The sequence below is a fragment of the Cimex lectularius genome, unplaced genomic scaffold, assembly GCF_000648675.2.
Source record: "Cimex lectularius strain Harlan isolate CLEC.00 unplaced genomic scaffold, Clec_2.1 scaffold200, whole genome shotgun sequence".
Lineage (NCBI taxonomy): Eukaryota > Metazoa > Arthropoda > Insecta > Hemiptera > Cimicidae > Cimex > Cimex lectularius.
In genome coordinates this window covers 1,124,595-1,143,897 of record NW_019392893.1, presented here as the reverse complement: position 1 = coordinate 1,143,897, position 19,303 = coordinate 1,124,595, and the positions used below count along the sequence as shown (strand labels likewise).

Sequence of the window (19,303 nt, the reverse complement as noted above, 5' to 3'; positions counted from 1 at the left end):
AGGCACCCGATACTCCATCATACCCTGGTTGTTATTTTTTATTTTTAAGAAGTTGTTTTATGTCCAGGCGTCACTAAAGAAAAAGATGTTATTTCTGCTGAATGTTGTGTACTTAGGACATCATTCCTCAAAATACCGATTAAAAAATCCATCTAATATTTTAAATTATTAGTTGTTCAATCTATCAGTTTCAAGATGAAAAATTGGCCGAATGAAGCATTACAAATAGCCAGGAAAAAAATTGTTATAAGTTTATTTAGCCTTTGTTCATAACAAAACATACGTTTTTCTCTCAAATAGTTTGATGTTAGTATTAAAAAAAAAAATTAAAAAAAAAATTGTGATTGAACTTTTTATCCGGTGTTGTTTTGAACAGTTTTGTAACCTCCCCGACATTTGGCTTCTCTGGCTGACAAAATTCAAAATTCGCCGACCGTAGTTTTTGATTGATATTTTTCGACGGGGAGTCAAAATTTGGTCCGTCTCTCCTGGGATGAGAAGATGTCTGTGGAGAACATCGACCTTCTGTACAAAGCCATCAAAGAACATCACGAGGAGCGGAAGTTGGAAGAGTACCAGCTCGACGAGTCGAAGCTGAACCCGACTCTCAGGGCTTATCAGGTAGACGCCGTCAAATGGATGCTTCACAGGGAGACGGCCGAGAGGCCGGAAACAAGGATCTGCCAGGGTAACGAACGAAAATCCTAAATTTTCACTTATAACCGTTAATAATTCCTTCATGACTTGTACCTACAGAAAATTTCAATAAATGATTTCATTTACCTTTTTAGAAGAACTGTCTTTGAAAATGTCAATAACCATACTTCATCATTTCATCTTCATGATTTCTAATAATTTTTGTTTGTTAAAATAATCTCCATTGGCAATCAACAACTCTTTGTCATGAATGAATTATTCAATTAAAAATCAACTTCCTTACTTTGTCAGTTTTCAAAATCAGTTCTGCTGAAGGACTCACATGAGATGACAGCAATGAGAGAATCGAAATGGTGAAAATAAGTCAGCAGCAGCAATTATGAAAATGTCTTTGTCTTCCTGCAAAGATGGAAGCCAATGATGATTATTTCATTATTGCTAATGTTAACGATCTGGGGTGGATGGTCTTGCCTGTACTGTCCATCGAAGTTAGACTCTGGGGAAGTTATTGACATCGACAGCTAGGCCTTTCAACGCAAAATGCATGGTTTTTAACTAACACTTGCACTCACTCTCCTCCTTGGCTTCTCTCTAAATCATTCATTTATCATTCACTCACACATTCATACTCCCCTCCTCTTCTCTCTAACTCATTCAATATTCACTCACTCACACTCCTCTCTCACTCTCANGACACTCACTCACTAATTCACTCTCATTCATGCTCACTCATCCATTTATTCTTACTCTTTTCTACCTCATTCATTTTCACTCTCACTAACCCAGTCATTGACATTCACTCACTAATTCATAGTAACTCATTCATTCACATTCCCTCACTCATTCATTCACACTCTCACGAATTCTTTCATTTCCATATTCCCTCGTACTCCCCCTTTTTTTGATTTATACACATTAACTCATTTATTCACACCTTCACTCATTTATGCCAACATTCACAAATGAGTGAGCGCTCCCTCTGCCTCACCCTCGCTCCCAAATATATCTTCGCCCAGGTCTAAAAACATCTTTTGTAATTATTCAGAAATCGTGAGATGCGTTCTGGTGTGATATAGGTTTCAGAAAAACATTTTTTTTTATCGTGCCAACGTTTTGATCTTTATTGAGGTCATCTTCAGGGCCTGGGATTTATAAACATTGTTTAAATTTAACAGATACATGAAGGATGTGGAAAAAAGTGAATTTATACAATGTCTTTTCTATACCGACTTCCTTCCCCACTCCTTCAAAATCCAACATATATAAACATAAAACAGCAAAATCTCACTGGCACTCTCAACACGACATGCAAGAATGGCACAATTACACAGAAAACAAACACTTTGATTGAATATAAAAAATATATTTTGCATTGTATAAATTCACTTTTTCCACATCCTACATATATTTGTTAAATTTAAACAATGTTTGTAAATCCCAGGCCCTGAAGATGATCTCAATAAAGATCGAAACGTTGGTACGATAAAGAAAATGTTTTTCTGAAACCTACATCACACCAGAACGCATCTCATAATTTCTGAATAATCTTTGACTAACGGTCACTAATTACACACATCTCTTTTAATTATAAGCATATCTCCATAACATAATAATGAAAAAGTTGCAATGCCAAAAACATCTGACTTATAAAACAGCAAGTCTAAGCACTTGTCCAAAAGCAACCAATCCTACAAGACCTATCTTTCCTCTCACACTCATCAAGAAATCTCTAAATTTGAAACCCACACTTACCACCTGGAAAGCTTTTCTTGCAGTCTCAACCTGCTAGCTAAACCTTAACGTTCATTGAGTGTATGAAAGAAAATACAGAAGAAAAAGTATTTTCAAACACAAACAACAAACAAAACTAAATTTAGCCTTATAGTTGGCAATTATCATTCAAAACATTACTGTATTATATTTACAGCATTCTAACTGTAGTAAATTAATAGACCCCATCAGGTCACTTTGACTGTAGTAAATTAGTAGACCCTATCAGGTCACTTTGACATCTTGAAGTCCAGGCATTAGTCAATATACAGCTGGCCACAAGAGACAATTAGAAAAACTGACCAACAAAATTTTGCAAATCAAGAGTGTTTAGAACACAAGATCATGCATAAAACTCCCTTTTATCCATGGCATACAATGTAAAAACTAAAATAAATTAGTCATATTTGCTACAATAGCAGTTCTGGGATTTCCTGGCATATCCCTTGGACTTTTACTTGAGAACAATTTAAAAAATAAAATAAAGTGGTTCTGACCCTTGTTCTTGACAGCTAACGAGTTGTTTATTAAGCCCATATGACAGGGTTTTTTATTTTGACCATACAGTTAGGTTGATTGGGTACTCAATAGTACTCAATTGCCCTGTACATAAACTAAAATCTAATCTGATTGAGGGCTGATGGGCACTCAGTATTTTGACATCTGAACTTTCCGATTATACATTTCAACCAATAAAAACATACTATTATACATTTAACCCAAAATATATTATTACTTGGAACAAAAATATACTTGTCTCCTCCAAAAATTGGAACAGGGATATATTCCCTTATTGGGGAGTTCATTATCAAAGTTATTACTGATGAAAGATGGAAAAACACAGGATGTTATGTAATTATTTGCTTTAAGGTAAGGGAGGGCCGAATTTTATTTCAAGGGATTAAAGATCCCTAACGCATTAATTTTATCGGTCAGTTTTCCTAGAATGAATAACTGAATTAACTGAACAATTTCTATCCAATGTCAGTGTCTTTCATGAGCTCTGAAATCTGGATCGACTGGCAGTTCATTCCAGTTGCAGTCCCGCCAGTTAAATGAAAAATTTGGTGATGTTTCATTAAAAAAAAGAGACTACATTTATTGCAATGTACAAATTTATTTAGCTTTGAGATTTCCCCTTGGGATTTACAGAATGATGAACCATGACTATCATTGCTGTTTTGGTCTGTCATATGTGTTTTGGCTTCCTGTGCTCTGAAATACTTCAAGCTGGTTCACATCATAAGATATGCTTGTTGACTTATTAGTCCATGATTTTTTTTTCCTGCTTTTCATTTTCTACTCAAAGAGGCAAAATGCTAGCTTTTGTCACTCATTCATCCCATATTTGCGGCACCATCACACCAATAATATCTGGAAAAACTGGAGAAATAGGATGAAAGTTTTCATTTAGAAATTCCTATTTGAAAGATATTGATTTATAAGCCTCCATTAAAAATATAATTGTCAACTATTATAGCTACTGGCGAACCAGCTTTTATTTGTTGTACCTGAAATTCTCTATTGGAAATAGTTTTAAACCAACATTGTAATTATGCAGTCTTATTGCTATAATTATGTTTTTAGGGAATGTGATAGAATATCCACTTGGTGGTATATTGGCTGATGAAATGGGGCTTGGAAAGACAGTAGAAGTTCTCGCTTGCATTCTCAGCAATCGGTGCCCAGAGGATATTGATAACACGATCAACATTTTGCCACAGCCAGTATTGGGAAAGAGAAAAACTATAAACAATAATTTTACTGTTGGAAAGAAAAAAAGGTGCAAAGTTCAAAAGCAGGAGGACAATAAGAATCAAAAGAAAAGTGGGTTTATGAGTGAAAAATATACTGCATTGCGTATGTGGTACGAAACTATCCTCTCCGGCCAGACTAATTACTCCACTCCCGAGGAAGTCAGCCTTCAGTGCTTCTGTACGACGACCCCCGAATCTGAGACAATCGAGTGTCTCGAGTGCGGCACTGAGCAGCACACTGTCTGTGTCGGTGTGACAGCAGATTTTGAAAATTACATATGCCCCAAGTGCTGGTCAAAAAAGGAGCCGATAAAATCTAGAGCAACGTTCATTGTATCGCCATCCTCAATTTGCTACCAGTGGATCACTGAGGTAACGTCTCTTCTGATATATTTAGGAAAACATTTTGGCATTCGATGCCTTTTGTTGTTTATAGATAAAGAAGCACGTAGGTGACCCTGACTTCAAAGTTTGTGTATATGAAGGGATCAAAGGAAGGAATTATATTCAACCAGTCGATCTTGCCGACAATGACATCGTCTTGACTACCTATCAGGCATGTAAAATTTTTGTTTTGAATCATAAATTGTACACATTTAAAGCATGAGCTTTTAATTTAAATCATTGCCATATAATAAATATATAGTAAAACAAATGAACTATCTTAGTTAAACCGTGACAATTTAATTTTGCAAGTTGGTGAACCTGTTGCGAGACAAAACTAGCAATTATAAGCAGACATGGTGATGATCATTAGTGATCATATGCCATTATTGTATTGTCACATTTCATTGTAATATCTGTGAATAATTTATTGAATCAACATTTTAAAATTCAAATTTTAAATATTTCTCCCATTATAGTAGAGTGATTAAAGTATCAAAATAAAAACAGCAATGTCTCGATCTTACATGTTTATTACATTTGCTTCAGGTGTTGTGCAAGGAACTGGATTATTCCCTGGAAGAGAATACACAGCGGAAGCTGCGACATGCGAAACGCTACCATGCCCCGGTCACACCACTGACCTGCATTTCGTGGTGGAGGCTCTGCTTAGATGAGGCACAGATGGTCGAGGGGAGCACATCCAAGACGGCGATGATGGTCCGTTGCCTAAATGCCAAGTATCGCTGGGCCATCACTGGGACCCCTATTCAAAAATCCCTGCAAGGTGTTTAAAATTATCAACCGAACCAAAGTAGATAACGTCTTAAATTTATTTAAAATCTACAGATTTGTTTGGCCTAGTTCAGTTCTTGAGGATCCAGCCATACGACAACTTGTCCAACTGGAACTCACTGGTGGAAGAGGAGCACGAGTTCCATGGATTCATCTGTCCTGTCATGTGGCGCAACTCGAAGAAGGACGTCTTCCACATGCTACAGATACCACCACAAACGACCGTAATGCACATGATACACTTCAGCCCCGTTGAAGGCTACTTTTACCAGAGTATGCACAACGAGTGTTCGCAGGCCTTCTCAGCGAAACTAAGCAAGTATGGGCTCTAAGAAATTCTATACCTTGTGGTAAGTATCATTATTCATTTTTCTGCTTGGAAGATTCCCAGATCGCAACACTCCAATAAAGGCCCTTGATAGACAGTTGGTCAACAGGACTTTGCTCCCTATGCTCAAGCTCCGCCAAGCCTGCATTCACCCACAAGTATTTATCATTACTGAATAAAAATATTTAAACGCATAGATTTAAAAAAAAAAATCAGCTGATTTTTTTGAAGCCATTCTTTTGTTTCTTTTGATACATTAATCCTCATAAACATGGACGATTTCTCAGCTGGCAGATCTAAGATAATATATTTTTAATTTAATATTTTTCCATCTTTTTAAACTTTATTGAGCTAATGCTTATTACACTGTGATCATATAATGAATATAAAATATGACAAGTAGTAAAGACAAATGGCCAATGGCTTTCCTTAATCAATAGTTTGTAATAATTATTTCATTTACTTTATTTATTTGGATGTAGAATTTAAATTACAATTTTTTATACATTTCTACTGAACTATAGAAGTGCCAAGTACTTATTTATATTTTTATTGATTTGTAATATAAAAACTATTATTGTCAGTTGGGGGAGGAAAAATAAAACACAATAGCCTATTTTGCCAATTTACCAAATAAATTTACTACAATTTTTCCACTTGTTTTGTATTTTCAGTCCAATTTCGATTAACTGACAACCCACATCAGTTTCTATTAACTGTTTAGTCATGAACACTCTGTATCATGGTATGGTGATATATTCTATCTTGAAGAAAAAAGCAAATTCAGTTGTTACTGCTAAGCTTTCAACCTATTTTAAAGTATTTTTATTTAGAAATCGTGAGATGCGGTCTGGTGTGATGTAGGTTTCAGAAAAACATTTTCTTTCTTTCTTCTAATCACCACACACACTATTTTAAAGTCATCATCAGAGGAAAACAATCTTAAATATGAATTCAGATTGACCTATTTAAGTTTTTTACAGGGGATCTTGAATTTCCTTTGCACTTTCCAAATTTCCACAAGTGTTGCAGTACTGATAGCTGGATTCAGCCTATTTCAAATTTCTGTCCAGAAATACAAACTTAAAGAAATTAATATTTGACTAACGATATGTAAATAAAAATTATTTTATTGACCTTTAAGGCTTTGGAATAATCACAAAAGATGTTGAAATATTTTAATCAATAGTTAATACTCATTTGAAAAGCTGTCACACTAAAGTTTTTTGTTTTTGAAAAAAGCCCGTTTGTAAGTATGCCGGGTTTGAATGCAGGGCTGCTGGATTCGAACCCGGGACCTTTACCTTACAATGATGAGCGCCGGGTCAATGCCTAAATCGTTGCGGCCACCGATGCCCCACAGTAAAGGCTTTTTTTTTTGGGGGGGGGGCTTGGCTTTGATGCATACAGCCAGGACACCACCCGCCCAACCCTCACGAGCCAATCAAAGCCACTCCCGGGAAGAGACCTAGAGCGCTTATTAGACTTATTTTTTTACGTTTGGGAACTCCGCCCTCTCTTATGGGTGCATTGGGAGGATATAGATAAAAACCACTTGCATCGCTTTATAGCGCTGTGGAAAAGTCCACATCCTACCCGCAACCCGGGGCAAAAGGCGTCCTGAGCACTACACTCCTCCTCCCGAGCGGGCAGCCCTCCCGGACATCGATTATAGTTTGAATAGTCTATATATCTACTCTGCTATTTTGCAAGAACTCAAAAATAAGTCTGTGTATAACACCATTGCCTGATGCTAACAAGGTTTCATAGCTAAAAGGCTTAATCACTTCCCTCTGCCGGAAGATCCGTTTTAAAAGGTTCCCTCTTTCTGTCTCATATTCAGTACAGAAAAAGACAATATGTTTTCTGGCTCATTACATGTGGAGCACTTTGGCGACGGCTTAAGACCAATTTGATGCAAGTAGGATCCACAAAGTAAAGTTTAGTTTATACATTGTTTGCGTGGAGATGATTCCGCTTTGTAAAAGTGTACCGAAATTTGCATTATATTGAATCAGAGGGGAGTAGAAGTTAAACTCTCCTGTATGTAGTTTTTCGGAGGATTTACGAAAGAGGTCAACACAGAGAAAAAACTTCCTTTCAGTTTTCGCCGAGCTTTCGACAGTTTTTATACTGTCATCTTCAGGGCTTTAACCTTAGTGGGGAAATAAAAAGAACATGGTGTCGTGGGCACCGAAATACATTCCATTTTTTTTTGGTGCTCAGCATCTCATAAAAGTCTAAAAACTAAAAGTAAACCACCTTTTGCTTTCAGGTACATGCGATCACAGCGTGTTTCTTATACATATATATAATTAACTTTTCTTACATTTAAAATATTCTACATTAAGATCACAGATTAAAAACAGACCCTCTTCGACAAGAGGACAAAGGCTCCGGGAAACGCCCCCGACAAAATGATCATCATGCGAAAACTGAAAGGAAGTTTTTTTCTCTCTGTGTTGACCTCTTCCGTAGATCTTCCGAAAAACTTCATATTTCCAGCAGGTCGATAACTCAGCTCATCGTTACATCTCCTGTATGTGTATAGAGCATAAGTTATTTTAATGAACTTTAAGGGGGAGCATAACTTGCCTAATGATTTTTTTTTTTTTTTTTGTTCCTGTGAAATAAAATATGAGTATGTATAGTGGTGTATTTCAAGCTTTGGTTATTTACGATTTTTCTGACTATGTGCAAACTGTTCTAGTCCTAACTGAAGCTTAATCACATGTTTAAGCAAAATAATTTTTTTTTTTTCACTTTTTAATTTTGCATTAAGTAGGTACTCCATTTTAATTTTTCTGAATTATACATAATTCATAATTTGCCTTAGGTTATATCAGGCAAATATGGCAAATTCAAGCATACCATGACAATGGAGGAACTTATGAATGAAATGGTGACAAAAGCCAAATTAGACGTAGATACGGCCCTTCGCTCGTTGGTTTCCTCACTCAATGGTTTAGCGGCCATTTATCAGATTGAGCAAGACTTTGGCGGAGCAGTTACGATTTATCGCCGTGTCCTCAGCACTGCAGAAGAATACAAGCATGTTTCTAAAGTTGACACTCTCCAGGTATAATCATATTTTATAATTGAGATTTACACGTTCAGTGCTGGTTACCCGCATGAAGGTCATACTGAAGCCACCAGATGTATGACCTCCAGGTCACACGCTGTCCGGAAAGGTGAAAATTGAAAAACCTGATCACCTTATATATTTCATCACTTATAACAACAAATTTCCTATTATGAAATTATAAATTTGAAGCTGTTTCAATTTGTATATTGTTTAGATGATACATACTCTCCATAATCTTTCCGATCTCCTCGAAGAGCATGGTGCTGGAACTCACGAGTCATTAAGACAGCAGAAAAACGAACTGGAAGAGACATATCTGAAGAAAAGCGAACAATGTGTAAGTGATTTTTAATGTAACTGTTTAAACAAGAGCAAGAAAAATTTAATCAAATGTGAACATATTTTAGTTAATAAACACAAGAATGACAGTTACAAAGATGACTGCATCGATAGAAAGCCAGTGTGACGGACGGACTCTTGGATTCACCGATTGGTGGGAGAAGGTGATTAACTGGGCTGATAGTGATGAACTCCTCACCAAGATTAACACTCACCTTGATGATGGAATACTCTCAGGCAAATCCTGTTTATCCAATAAGTATGTAGCACAATACTAGTTTTTATTTGGTCAATAATTTATTTTATTGTGTTTTATTAAGGTTGAAAAATATGCCAGCTGTCCATAGAGAAGTAGCGATCTGGCTCGCGAACGCCGATACTGCCAGGGTAGACTGTATAGCCGCCTTGAAAGCCTTGAACGAAGTACCAAAGGAGTATTTATCCGGAATGGCTCTCTCGTGCCATTTAGGCCAAAAGGCTCCTAACAAAAAAAACACGTAAATCCTAACAAGTCTTATCCACCTTCGACCCTTGAGTCTTTACTTTTTCCATTGTTTCAGTAAATTGTGCCAGATATGTGAGGTGGACAAGATGCTAAAAAAGTACGAGTCGTGTATTTTTTCGGTAAAAAAGCAAAAAGCAAATTATTTGGGAGACGAGGAGGAACTTAAATCAGCTGGCATGACGAACAAGAATATCCTTGAACTGCAAAATGTCCAGATATTCGAGACAAAAAAGGAAGGCAATTGGAAGCCAACTCAACACGAAAGAGTTCTTCATGGTATGTCATCCAAATATACATGTATTTTTTGCATGCAAATTTGCAAACCACGGGTGTTGAAAATCAGAAACATAAACAAAAATGCATCATCAGGCTATGAAATATATCATTTTTATTTTTTCTGGAAATAAAATAACCAACCCGAGTTATAGGTGTCAATTGCTCAGTGGAGAACTTTAGTAGTAGTAAATAATGGGTGTCACACTTTTTTCCAGGGAATAGTGACCCTAGATAGCCTCTGTCTGGCTGGCAACAACAAACTAAGGCTTGAAAGAAAATTTGAAAGACAAAATAAAATAAACAGAAACTTTTATTAACTACAAACAAAACATTAACACTCATTCATAACTTAAAACTTAAATCCCTGTAGTCCAACTCACATTAAAAAATCAATAAATAAAATTAAAAAACTAATAATAATAAAATAATACATATATCTTGCTAAAATAAACAAAACTTAACTTATGAAAAAACTTAAAGTCTGACCTGATTTTCACCATCACACTTGACGCTTGGGTTCCTCTGTGAAGAAAAAAAAAGAAAAAGAACTCAGTGGTTTCTACAGTTTCCTCGGACTCCCTCGAGGTCCTCTGGAATTCCATGATCTGTTTTAAACCGTATAGAAAGTCTGGAAAACAAAATTTTTTCCTCTTAGGCCTAGTATGCACTGGGATTCTTTGAGTCGACTCTCGGCTGCGTCTAGCCTGAGTCCAGGCTGCCCCGACTCATTGTTGCGATGAATCTGGTGTGTTGCGGGCCTGCATTTTTGGACTCTTTTGAATCCCATCCGATGTGGGATTCTTTGACTCAATGTTGCACAACATTTGCCAGTGCGGACGTGAATCGGAACAAGCGCTCTTGCTTCATTTGTTTAGTTGATGTTTTAGTGAGTGTTTTCTTGAAGATTGTAATACTGTCCGGTATGTTGTGGAGTACCGAGTTGTCTTTACAGTTTATTGAAGACATGCATTTCCATCGGTGTTTGTGGTTTTCACTGAGTACAGAAATCGGGAATTGAAAAGCCAAACATTGAACGGTTTAACCCAAAAATTCAGTGTTTCCGTCACCGAAATTGAAAAAAAAAAAAATGCACACTTTAAAAGGACAGTTTTTTAATGCACTTCTGATTGGATGCACTATGTACAATGCAAAAAAGAGCAAGGGAAATTCCTGAGACCTAGTTCCTCTGTCATTTTCGCAGGCACTTATGAATGTGAACTGAATCTTGGTTTGGACCCGGTTCTTTGTCGCGGAGCAGAGTCGTGGCTGCATCTACGAATGAAGGAATCTACACAGCCCCGACTCTGCCCCGCAACATGAATCTCAGTGCGTGCTAGGCTTTATAAGTGTCCTCTCTAGCCAGTCCTCGGCGCTTCTACTCTTAATTCCCCTGGCAGGGCTTGAGCCGCTCACCTCATTTCCTATCCTATACAACATTAATCTTAGAATAGGAAATAATATTTAAAACAAAAATTAATTTACTAATTTATCAATGAGCAACAAAATTCTTAATTAAACTCCCTTATTAACTACTGACTATTTTGTATATCATTGTATAAATTCATTTTCACATCTTACATGTATTTAAACAATGTTTATAAATCCCATGCCCTTAAGATAATCTCAATAAAGATTGAAGTGTTGGCACGATAAAGTAAATGTTTTTTTAAACCTACATCACACCAGAATGCATCTCACGATCTCTAAATAGTCAGAGAATTAATGGTCACTAAATACTACACACCTCGCTTATAAAGTTGTACCTGTATGCCCAGGTCTTTCTCAAAAGCAATTAAAGGTTTACAGAGCCGAGGGCTTATCAAATCTCTGACAATTGCTGGACCAGCAAAAGAGCTGGTGAAATTTGGCCTGCATAGGGCATTCACAAAGGAAATGATGAAGATCCTCCCTGGCATTCAAATTGTAAGTAGAACATCTTTCCCTGAGAAGATTCTTCCTCAACCAGGGCAAATAATTTAACAAATAGTAATTCCCCTCTTAGCTTGAAAAATCATCTCAATTGTCAAAGATTCAATCCAGAGTCACTGCAGCCAAAAAACACAACTCCAAAAGGGTTCTATATATAAAAAAGTGCTCTGACTGCATCGCCATCCTCACAGACGCCTCCCAATGAACTATTATTACTTCTTCTGTAAAAGTAAGGAAAGCTGTCTTATATTGTCTTTGGAAAGATCAAACTCACAAGAGTAATTGCAAACCAAGATATCCCAGGAATCAAACCAATGGGCCCTATGCCTTACCACCTCCCGGCTACATCATTTACCTATCAATGACCTGGAAGTGACAACACCTTCAAACAAAATGTAAAATTCAGGTGTAATGTATATACGAAAATTGGTTCAACAGAGGATATCACTCCCGTGATTTGAAATTAAAAGAAAACCAAACTGAAAATAACTTTCAACCCTTAAAGTAAGTTCACTAATTTCGTGGTCCGCTTGACCAATTAATATATTACAATTAATTAAGGTTTTTAGTTGAGTTAAAAAAGCCAATGCCACGAGCGGGATTCGAACCCGCTAGATACGCTGTTGAGATGGGAAGTTGGTGTCCGAGTGGATCGATGTCACGATAGCTCAAGTGGTAGAGCAGCAGCATATCTAGCCGAAGATCGTGGGTTCAAATCCCGCTCGTGCCATTGACTTTTTATCTCAACTAAAAACCTTAATTAATTATAATATATTAATTGGTCAAGCGGACCACGGAATTAGTGAATTTAGAGGATTCAATATTAACCATATAAGTAGGGGTGTTTGTAGGAAGTGAATGTGTCAGTTAAAAGTGGTTCCAACATTTTCGTAATGGAGAGAGATGAATAAAAGACCACTCGTGGAATGGCTCACGAGCTTAAAAAACTCTGTCATTATAGGTTGGGGATAAATTAAATATACTAGAGCTATCGGAGAGATTTAAGATGCATTGCATAACAATAGAAAGAAGAATCCAATGTCTGGGTTACGTTGTGAGACTCAGTGGTCACGGAAGAAAACATGGTTTTGATTGGGATTCAGGTTGTGGTCTTCAAACATACAATGTTATTATATCAACGCCCAAGCTTTCGACAAGTTTTATTGCCTTCTTCAGGGGATCTACAGAGATATAGGGACATAATCATTTAGACAGTTATAAATTAATTAATTAATTAATTTTGAATTTCACATCAAATTTCTTAAGAAATATGTTGATGACTTGTTTTTGATTGTAAAAAAGAGTGAGCTGGTGGACATTTTGAAGGCGTTTAATTCTTTCCATCCGTCGCTACAATTTACGCAAGAAACTAAGGTGGATGGGAAACTTCCTTACCTCAGTTGGCACTATGTTATGGAAATACTTATATCTTTTGAAAAACGATACATTTATATTTTGAAAGTTTGAATTTTTTTCTGAAAAGTGAAAAACTTATGCTCACATCCAATACACACATATATTACAAGTTAACATTTTTTTAATATAGCTTCTTTCATAGAAAAATGACATATAAAAGTGGAATTTATTAATTATATTATCACTTTTCACAGTGCTGCAGGGCTATACAAAACTAAAAAAAGGCCCCACTCCATGGATTGAAGACTCCATCAAACATTTAGCAATCCTGGAAGCAGTCCGGAAAGAATTTAAGTGGCTTCGTGCAGAATGGAGGCATTTATCCAACTCTGTAATTTAGATAATTAATATAACATTATTCCTTATTTTTCGCATTGATAACCTGTTTGTTAAAGGTGAGTGCGAGAGATGAACTGGCGATGGCAAAACTGCGTCTGCGTCTGCCCACTCCTGAGGAGCTCAAGGAGAATAAGAGTTTGAAAAAGAAATCAGATTCGATTTACGTCATTCATGCCCACGAAGTAAACAAACTTATAAGAATAAATCCCAAACAGGAATAACATTGTTTTTATAACAGGTTCCCATTGAAAATGCCAATCTCAAAATGACCTCAATTATGTCCGAGGCCAAGCTGAAGAGGAACTGCGGTATCCTCCTCTATCTTAAGAATTTGCAGAATAATGTAAGCAACGCTGTTGACGTGTGTCCAGTTTGTCAAGATCACATTCAAGAAAAGGTAGTGTTTATTTCTAATGCAAAGATAAAATATATTAGCTTTTTTATTTTTTCATTTTAGTGGTCTGTTTTACAATGTGGCCATTGGCTCTGTTTTGAATGCATTCCCACGATGCTCAAGATGTCGCACAACAGGCACGTGGAATGTCCTGTGTGCAGGTTGAAGAGCGAAAAGGCTGAAATTGCATTCGTGGCAGGACGGAACAAAACGCATCCTGAGGGCGAAGTAAAAATTGAGGGCTCATATTCGTCCAAAGTCAGGTCTGTCATCATCGAGCTTATGAACTTGATAGAGGCAGACCCGACAGTTAAAGTCCTTATTTTCTCATCAGTGAGTTAATTCTTTTGTATAGATTTCATGTTATGATGGAACTTTTCATATGTTAGAACACAGTGTTAAAAATCAATAAACACAAAAGTAATTGTCAATTAATTATATTGTTTTTTCTTGTCTTAGTGGGATAAAGTGCTTGACGTCATCGGAGAAGCATTACAGGAAAATTCCATTTCGTTTAGGAGGTTGGGGACTTCCGCAAAGCTTAAAAACTCTTTGACTCAATTTAAGGCAAGTATTTACTTTCCAAGTTTGCACTATTTTTTGAGCTGGAATGGAACAAATTCAACCGGTTGGTGCAGTTTTCTTAACCCTTGAGTCCACGCGTCTTGTTAATTAAAATATGTCTGCACACTAGTGCACTTTATGTACCAACTGATTTTTTCCTTTTTTTCCCATAAAAGTCATGATTTTTATATATTTATTCCTTTTTAATTTTTTGCCCAAATATAAGATTTCATATGTTATTGGATATTAAATTATTAATATTGCTATTTTAAATTGTTAACATCATGTGTAGATACTGTTGCACTCACTTTACTTCGTCCAATTTCTTGGGCTCTGGTTCCTCTTCAAAAATCTTCAGAATTTCCTCAGGCAAAAATATCTTCTTTCTCTAAACAAATTGAGTATAAACCTCAGCTCGAACCAAAATGAATAAAAAGTAGGTAATAATATCAAGTGATACGAACAAAAATACTCTGTTTGACCTAATAACACGTGACAGTGTAGAAAGCGCGGCAAATGGAAATTAACAAAAAACTGATTTATAGCGAAACCTGTTTAAAACTATGAAATTTGCAACTTTTTCACAATAATAAGAATAATACCGAGTATCTTGGTAATGATGGAAGACCCTTCGGACAGATGTTCTGGGAATGTTAAGCACCCTGGCCACACACGCTTGACTTCTTCCACATTGCTAACGCTCAAAAATGTTATAACTTAAAAAAATCAAACCACCGAAACATTAGCAAAAAAGGTTTACCGAAAATAGATTGACTATTCAAAGATTTATTAACAAAATCCAATTGTAAACACAAATGGGAGATTTTATATGAGGTTTATTTACCTCTAAACCCTTAAAACAGACCAAATATTGTAAGATGTACCATGGAAGGTTGTCTAAGAGTAATAATAATAATAATAATAATAAATATTATGGGTGGCTACTGTTTTTGCCTCCTAGCGAATAGTTTATCACAAAATTTTTATATAACTAATTTTATCTTAATTAATCTTAATCTTATATATAATTAGATAATTAATTACAAATAATTTGTTTTCATTCAATTTGGAACATCAAAAAAATTACGATTAATTAAGGTTTTCAGTTGAGATAAAAAAGTCAATGGCACGAGCGGGATTCGAACCCACGATCTTCAGCTTGATACGCCGCTGCTCTAACACTTGAGCTATCCCATCTCAACCGCACCTTTTGAATTTTCCCTCCTTTTTGCCATTTTTCAAATGTCGTGTAATCGGATTGGATTCTCGGTGACAAATGAAATGGCCAAGGAGAGCTTTAGAGAAGTGTATCAAGCCGAAGATCGTGGGTTCGAATCCCGCTTGTGCCATTAACTTTTTCATCTCAACTGAAAACCTTAATTAATTGTAAGATATTAATTGGTCAAGCGGATGACGAAATTAGTGAATTAAAAAAAATCAATTATCCTGAGTTGAAATTAAAAACAAATTGGTGTTTCTCTTACACACAGCTAGGTTTTCTGTAGGTGGGATACACGGGATATGTTCTGTAAAGATGATTTTCTTTTGGTAACAGCATTTTCATTTTCCCAGTAGTTCATTAAATTGGAATGACTGTCATATGAAAATATTGGAGAAATTTTTCTTCATCATCAACTAAGTGCCTACATTATATACTACTACTATATGCCTTTATTCTTTAATATATATACAAAGTTTACAAATCGGCTGTATATATTACAGAGCAAGAAAGACGTTCCTCATAGTTTAAAACAGTCTGAGGGAGTCTTGCACATAAACTTATATAAGTAAAATCTCTCTTCTTAGCATTTACAAGTAATTATAATTAGTATTTTCAAAAGGAATATATACTTTTTTCAAAAATTTCAGTAATGTAATAATAGAGCATAATTATATAATAATAGCTGAAACATGATTGCAAATATATACATCTCTTATTTATGATTACCTATAATGCACATAACTCAATAATAAAATAAACTAAAGTAAAGTAAATGGAAATAATAAACGTAAAAATAAATAATAATGAAGTACATTATCTACCACAAGAAATAATAGTAAAAACAAAACAATAAATGTTTAAGATACAATATTCAGGTCGAAGATGAGCTTTTCACCTATTCTAGGGAATCTGACAAAAGAAGAAAAGCCTCTTTGCAGAAATTTACCAACACAATCCAATCCTTACCATTAATATATTCTAGCAGAATCTCACTAGACAGAGTTTCCCTATCAAAATATTGTTTCCTGACAGCAGCCAGTGCAGGGTAAATTGCCAAGAAATCCTCCCGCTCTGTTCCACTACAAAGTTCACAGTTAATATCCTGCTGCTTGAAGTGTTTGTAGTTTAAGTTAAACGGATCCCCCCCCCCGAATTATCCACTATTTCTGAGATTCATTAATCCAGTAGAATCACAGTTGCTTCTTTTTCCACCTGTTCTGTAACCAAAATAATGGCAAACATTGACAATTCTCGTAGAGATAGGTTCCTAATAACCGTATATTATTTTTAAGAAAATTCAAAACACCATAAGTTCACAATCACATTGTTGTGTTCTCTCGGTGAAGTGTCTGCAAGAAATGTACATCGACCAGAACATGTTGTAAACAGGTATAAAACGTTTTTAATCCGTTGAAGTTGGCATAGTAGTGGTTGGAACTCTTCTCGTTTTGGTATGGTGTGCACATTTGTTCGATGTCAAGCGCGCGCCATGTACAGTCACACAGTATCATAATCACATCACCTCTTTTGTTCTTAATGCATTATTTTGAGCAAAATCATGTAATAAATTGTTATTTAAATTTTATGAGCACAACCATGTAACAAATTGTTAAATTTAATTGTTTTAAATAAAGTTATTCCGGTATTGTGGTAAATTTTCTGCCTAACCATCATAATTAAATAATTTTTATAAAAACTCGTGAATTTTTGATCTCATTTAATTTGGTTTACATTAAAATAAGCATGTTGTAATTAATATAATGACAAAATTACATATACATAGTTTGAAATAACCAAAAAAAATATGAGTCGACAAAAATGGAGTAATTTTTGTGAGAAAAACCATGTAATGAATTGTTATTTGAATTTTATGAACAAAACAATGTAATAAATTTTTATTATTTAACAATGTAATAAATTGTTAGTTAAATTTGAGCAAAACTGTGTAAATTTTAATTAAATATTAGGAGCAAAACATGTAATAAATAGTTAAATTAAACCAATAAATGATATTACACTGTTTTGATAAATTTACTGCTAAACCATTAAAATTACTTTTTAAAATAAAAACTAATGAATTTTTGATCTCGCTTAATTTGGTTTATATTAAAATAAATATGTTTTAATTAACATAACAACAATAATACATATAGTTTGAAATAAAAATATGAGTGTCTGGTTTTTTGTTTTTGACTACTCGATGCTACTCGATGAAAACCTGGATACTAAGGAACTTGGTTGCACCGATTAGCATAGAGTAGGGTAGCGTTACATGGCATCGGGCAGATGTGTATGGGGGTAATACAATCTTATAAAAAATTGGACATAGTATATGCATCGGGTTGCGTTGGTTAAGCGTGTTCCCTGCTTTATACTTGTAGGTTTTTTACTAACAGTCAAGATTTGATATTTGTTCATCTACAGTGGTTGGTTTTTGGTACATACAGCTGGAGAGTATAGATAGCCCAGGACGGTCATCTACAGTTTTATCACATCGCAGACCTTATTAAAACAACCCATATAACTTTTTTTGGGGCTGTCAATGTAAATGATGTTTGTATTAATCTAATGAAATGTGATTTACAGACAGGTCCGGTTTCAGCACTGCTGCTTCTCCTCAGTTCTGGGTCGAAAGGTCTCAACATAATCGAGGCGACACACGTCTTCCTCGTCGAGCCCATCCTGAATCCAGCAGACGAATTGCAGGCGGTAGGGCGTGTCCACAGAATCGGGCAGACGAAGTACCCTTTTTTTAATGCAATTTACCTCTCCTCAACATTTTTTAACATATTTACAATTGCAGGCCTACATTTATCCATCGGTTCATTATACACAATACAATCGAGGAGAGAATGCTCAGCTCTGTCGACAGCAACACCTGGGCCGATGGAAATGTCACCCTCAATGAGCTGTTCGGCCTCTTTCATCTCAGAGATGAGCACACAAACGAAACAAATACAATCGATGCTCAAAATGAGTGAGAAAACTGGAAACAATAAATAAGAATAACAACCCTTGTAATATGTTGTTTTTCATTTAAGAAAAGTCTGAAAGAAAAAATATAAATCAAAAAGTACTTTTCGATGTTAAATCATTTTGTTTGTAAAAGTGGTATAATTGATAAAATGGTTTCTTGAATTATATTTAGGTATTATTTACCACCTATTGTTTATAGGTTGAATTGCTGTGTGCATGTTGTAACATATGCCATTCAATAATAGTGTATACATCCCGGCAACTGTGATTTATAGACATTTAAGTCTTTTGTGATCTATTATAATTACTGTATAAAAATAAAAATTAAAATTAAAAAAGCTGTTTTAAAAGATAGCGGAACAATCCTTGTTAAATGCAAGGAGCATGGGTTTATAGGACCATTTATAGGACTATTCCCATCTTTTTAAAGCAGTAATCCACCAAAGAATCTACTCATTGTGGCCGTTTAAACTTTCTGTAATATTAGTTTTGTTATCGTACATATTTTTTTAAATGTCAATATAGATATGGGGCAAGTATGTTGAAACCAACCCAATCATGCTCCAA

At 35.4% G+C, this 19,303-nt stretch overlaps 1 protein-coding gene and 1 long non-coding RNA gene across 2 annotated transcripts; one reads left to right on the top strand and one right to left on the bottom strand.

Annotated features, from left to right (window-relative positions):
* The first annotated feature begins 287 nt into the window (after positions 1 to 287).
* On the top strand, positions 288 to 18,781 carry LOC106667676 (E3 ubiquitin-protein ligase SHPRH). The gene is made up of 18 exons (XM_014395759.2): positions 288 to 688; positions 4,015 to 4,556; positions 4,621 to 4,740; positions 5,118 to 5,355; positions 5,418 to 5,682; positions 5,747 to 5,849; positions 8,528 to 8,770; positions 8,991 to 9,113; positions 9,184 to 9,374; positions 9,436 to 9,612; positions 9,676 to 9,896; positions 13,436 to 13,572; positions 13,637 to 13,762; positions 13,819 to 13,977; positions 14,038 to 14,307; positions 14,434 to 14,541; positions 18,347 to 18,501; positions 18,564 to 18,781. Exons 1-18 carry the CDS (start codon positions 502 to 504, stop codon positions 18,739 to 18,741), a joined length of 3,543 nt encoding a protein of 1,180 aa, XP_014251245.1. The 5' UTR covers positions 288 to 501; the 3' UTR covers positions 18,742 to 18,781.
* LOC106667680 lies at positions 3,540 to 5,881 on the bottom strand. The gene is made up of 3 exons (XR_001340618.2): positions 5,416 to 5,881; positions 5,096 to 5,348; positions 3,540 to 3,801 (listed from the first exon to the last, which is right to left on the bottom strand). It is a non-coding gene; the product is annotated as an uncharacterized LOC106667680 (long non-coding RNA).
* Positions 18,782 to 19,303: the final 522 nt, after the last annotated feature.

What these genes read in the sequence shown, in the direction of transcription:
- LOC106667676 (XM_014395759.2), top strand. Translation starts at nt 502, where the DNA reads ATGTCTGTGGAGAACATCGACCTTCTGTACAAAGCCATCAAAGAACAT. An exon ending in AAGATCACATTCAAGAAAAG is followed by an intron (nt 13,978 to 14,037) that starts GTAGTGTTTATT and finishes TTTTCATTTTAG; the next exon opens with TGGTCTGTTTTACAATGTGG. An exon ending in CACAGAATCGGGCAGACGAA is followed by an intron (nt 18,502 to 18,563) that starts GTACCCTTTTTT and finishes TTACAATTGCAG; the next exon opens with GCCTACATTTATCCATCGGT.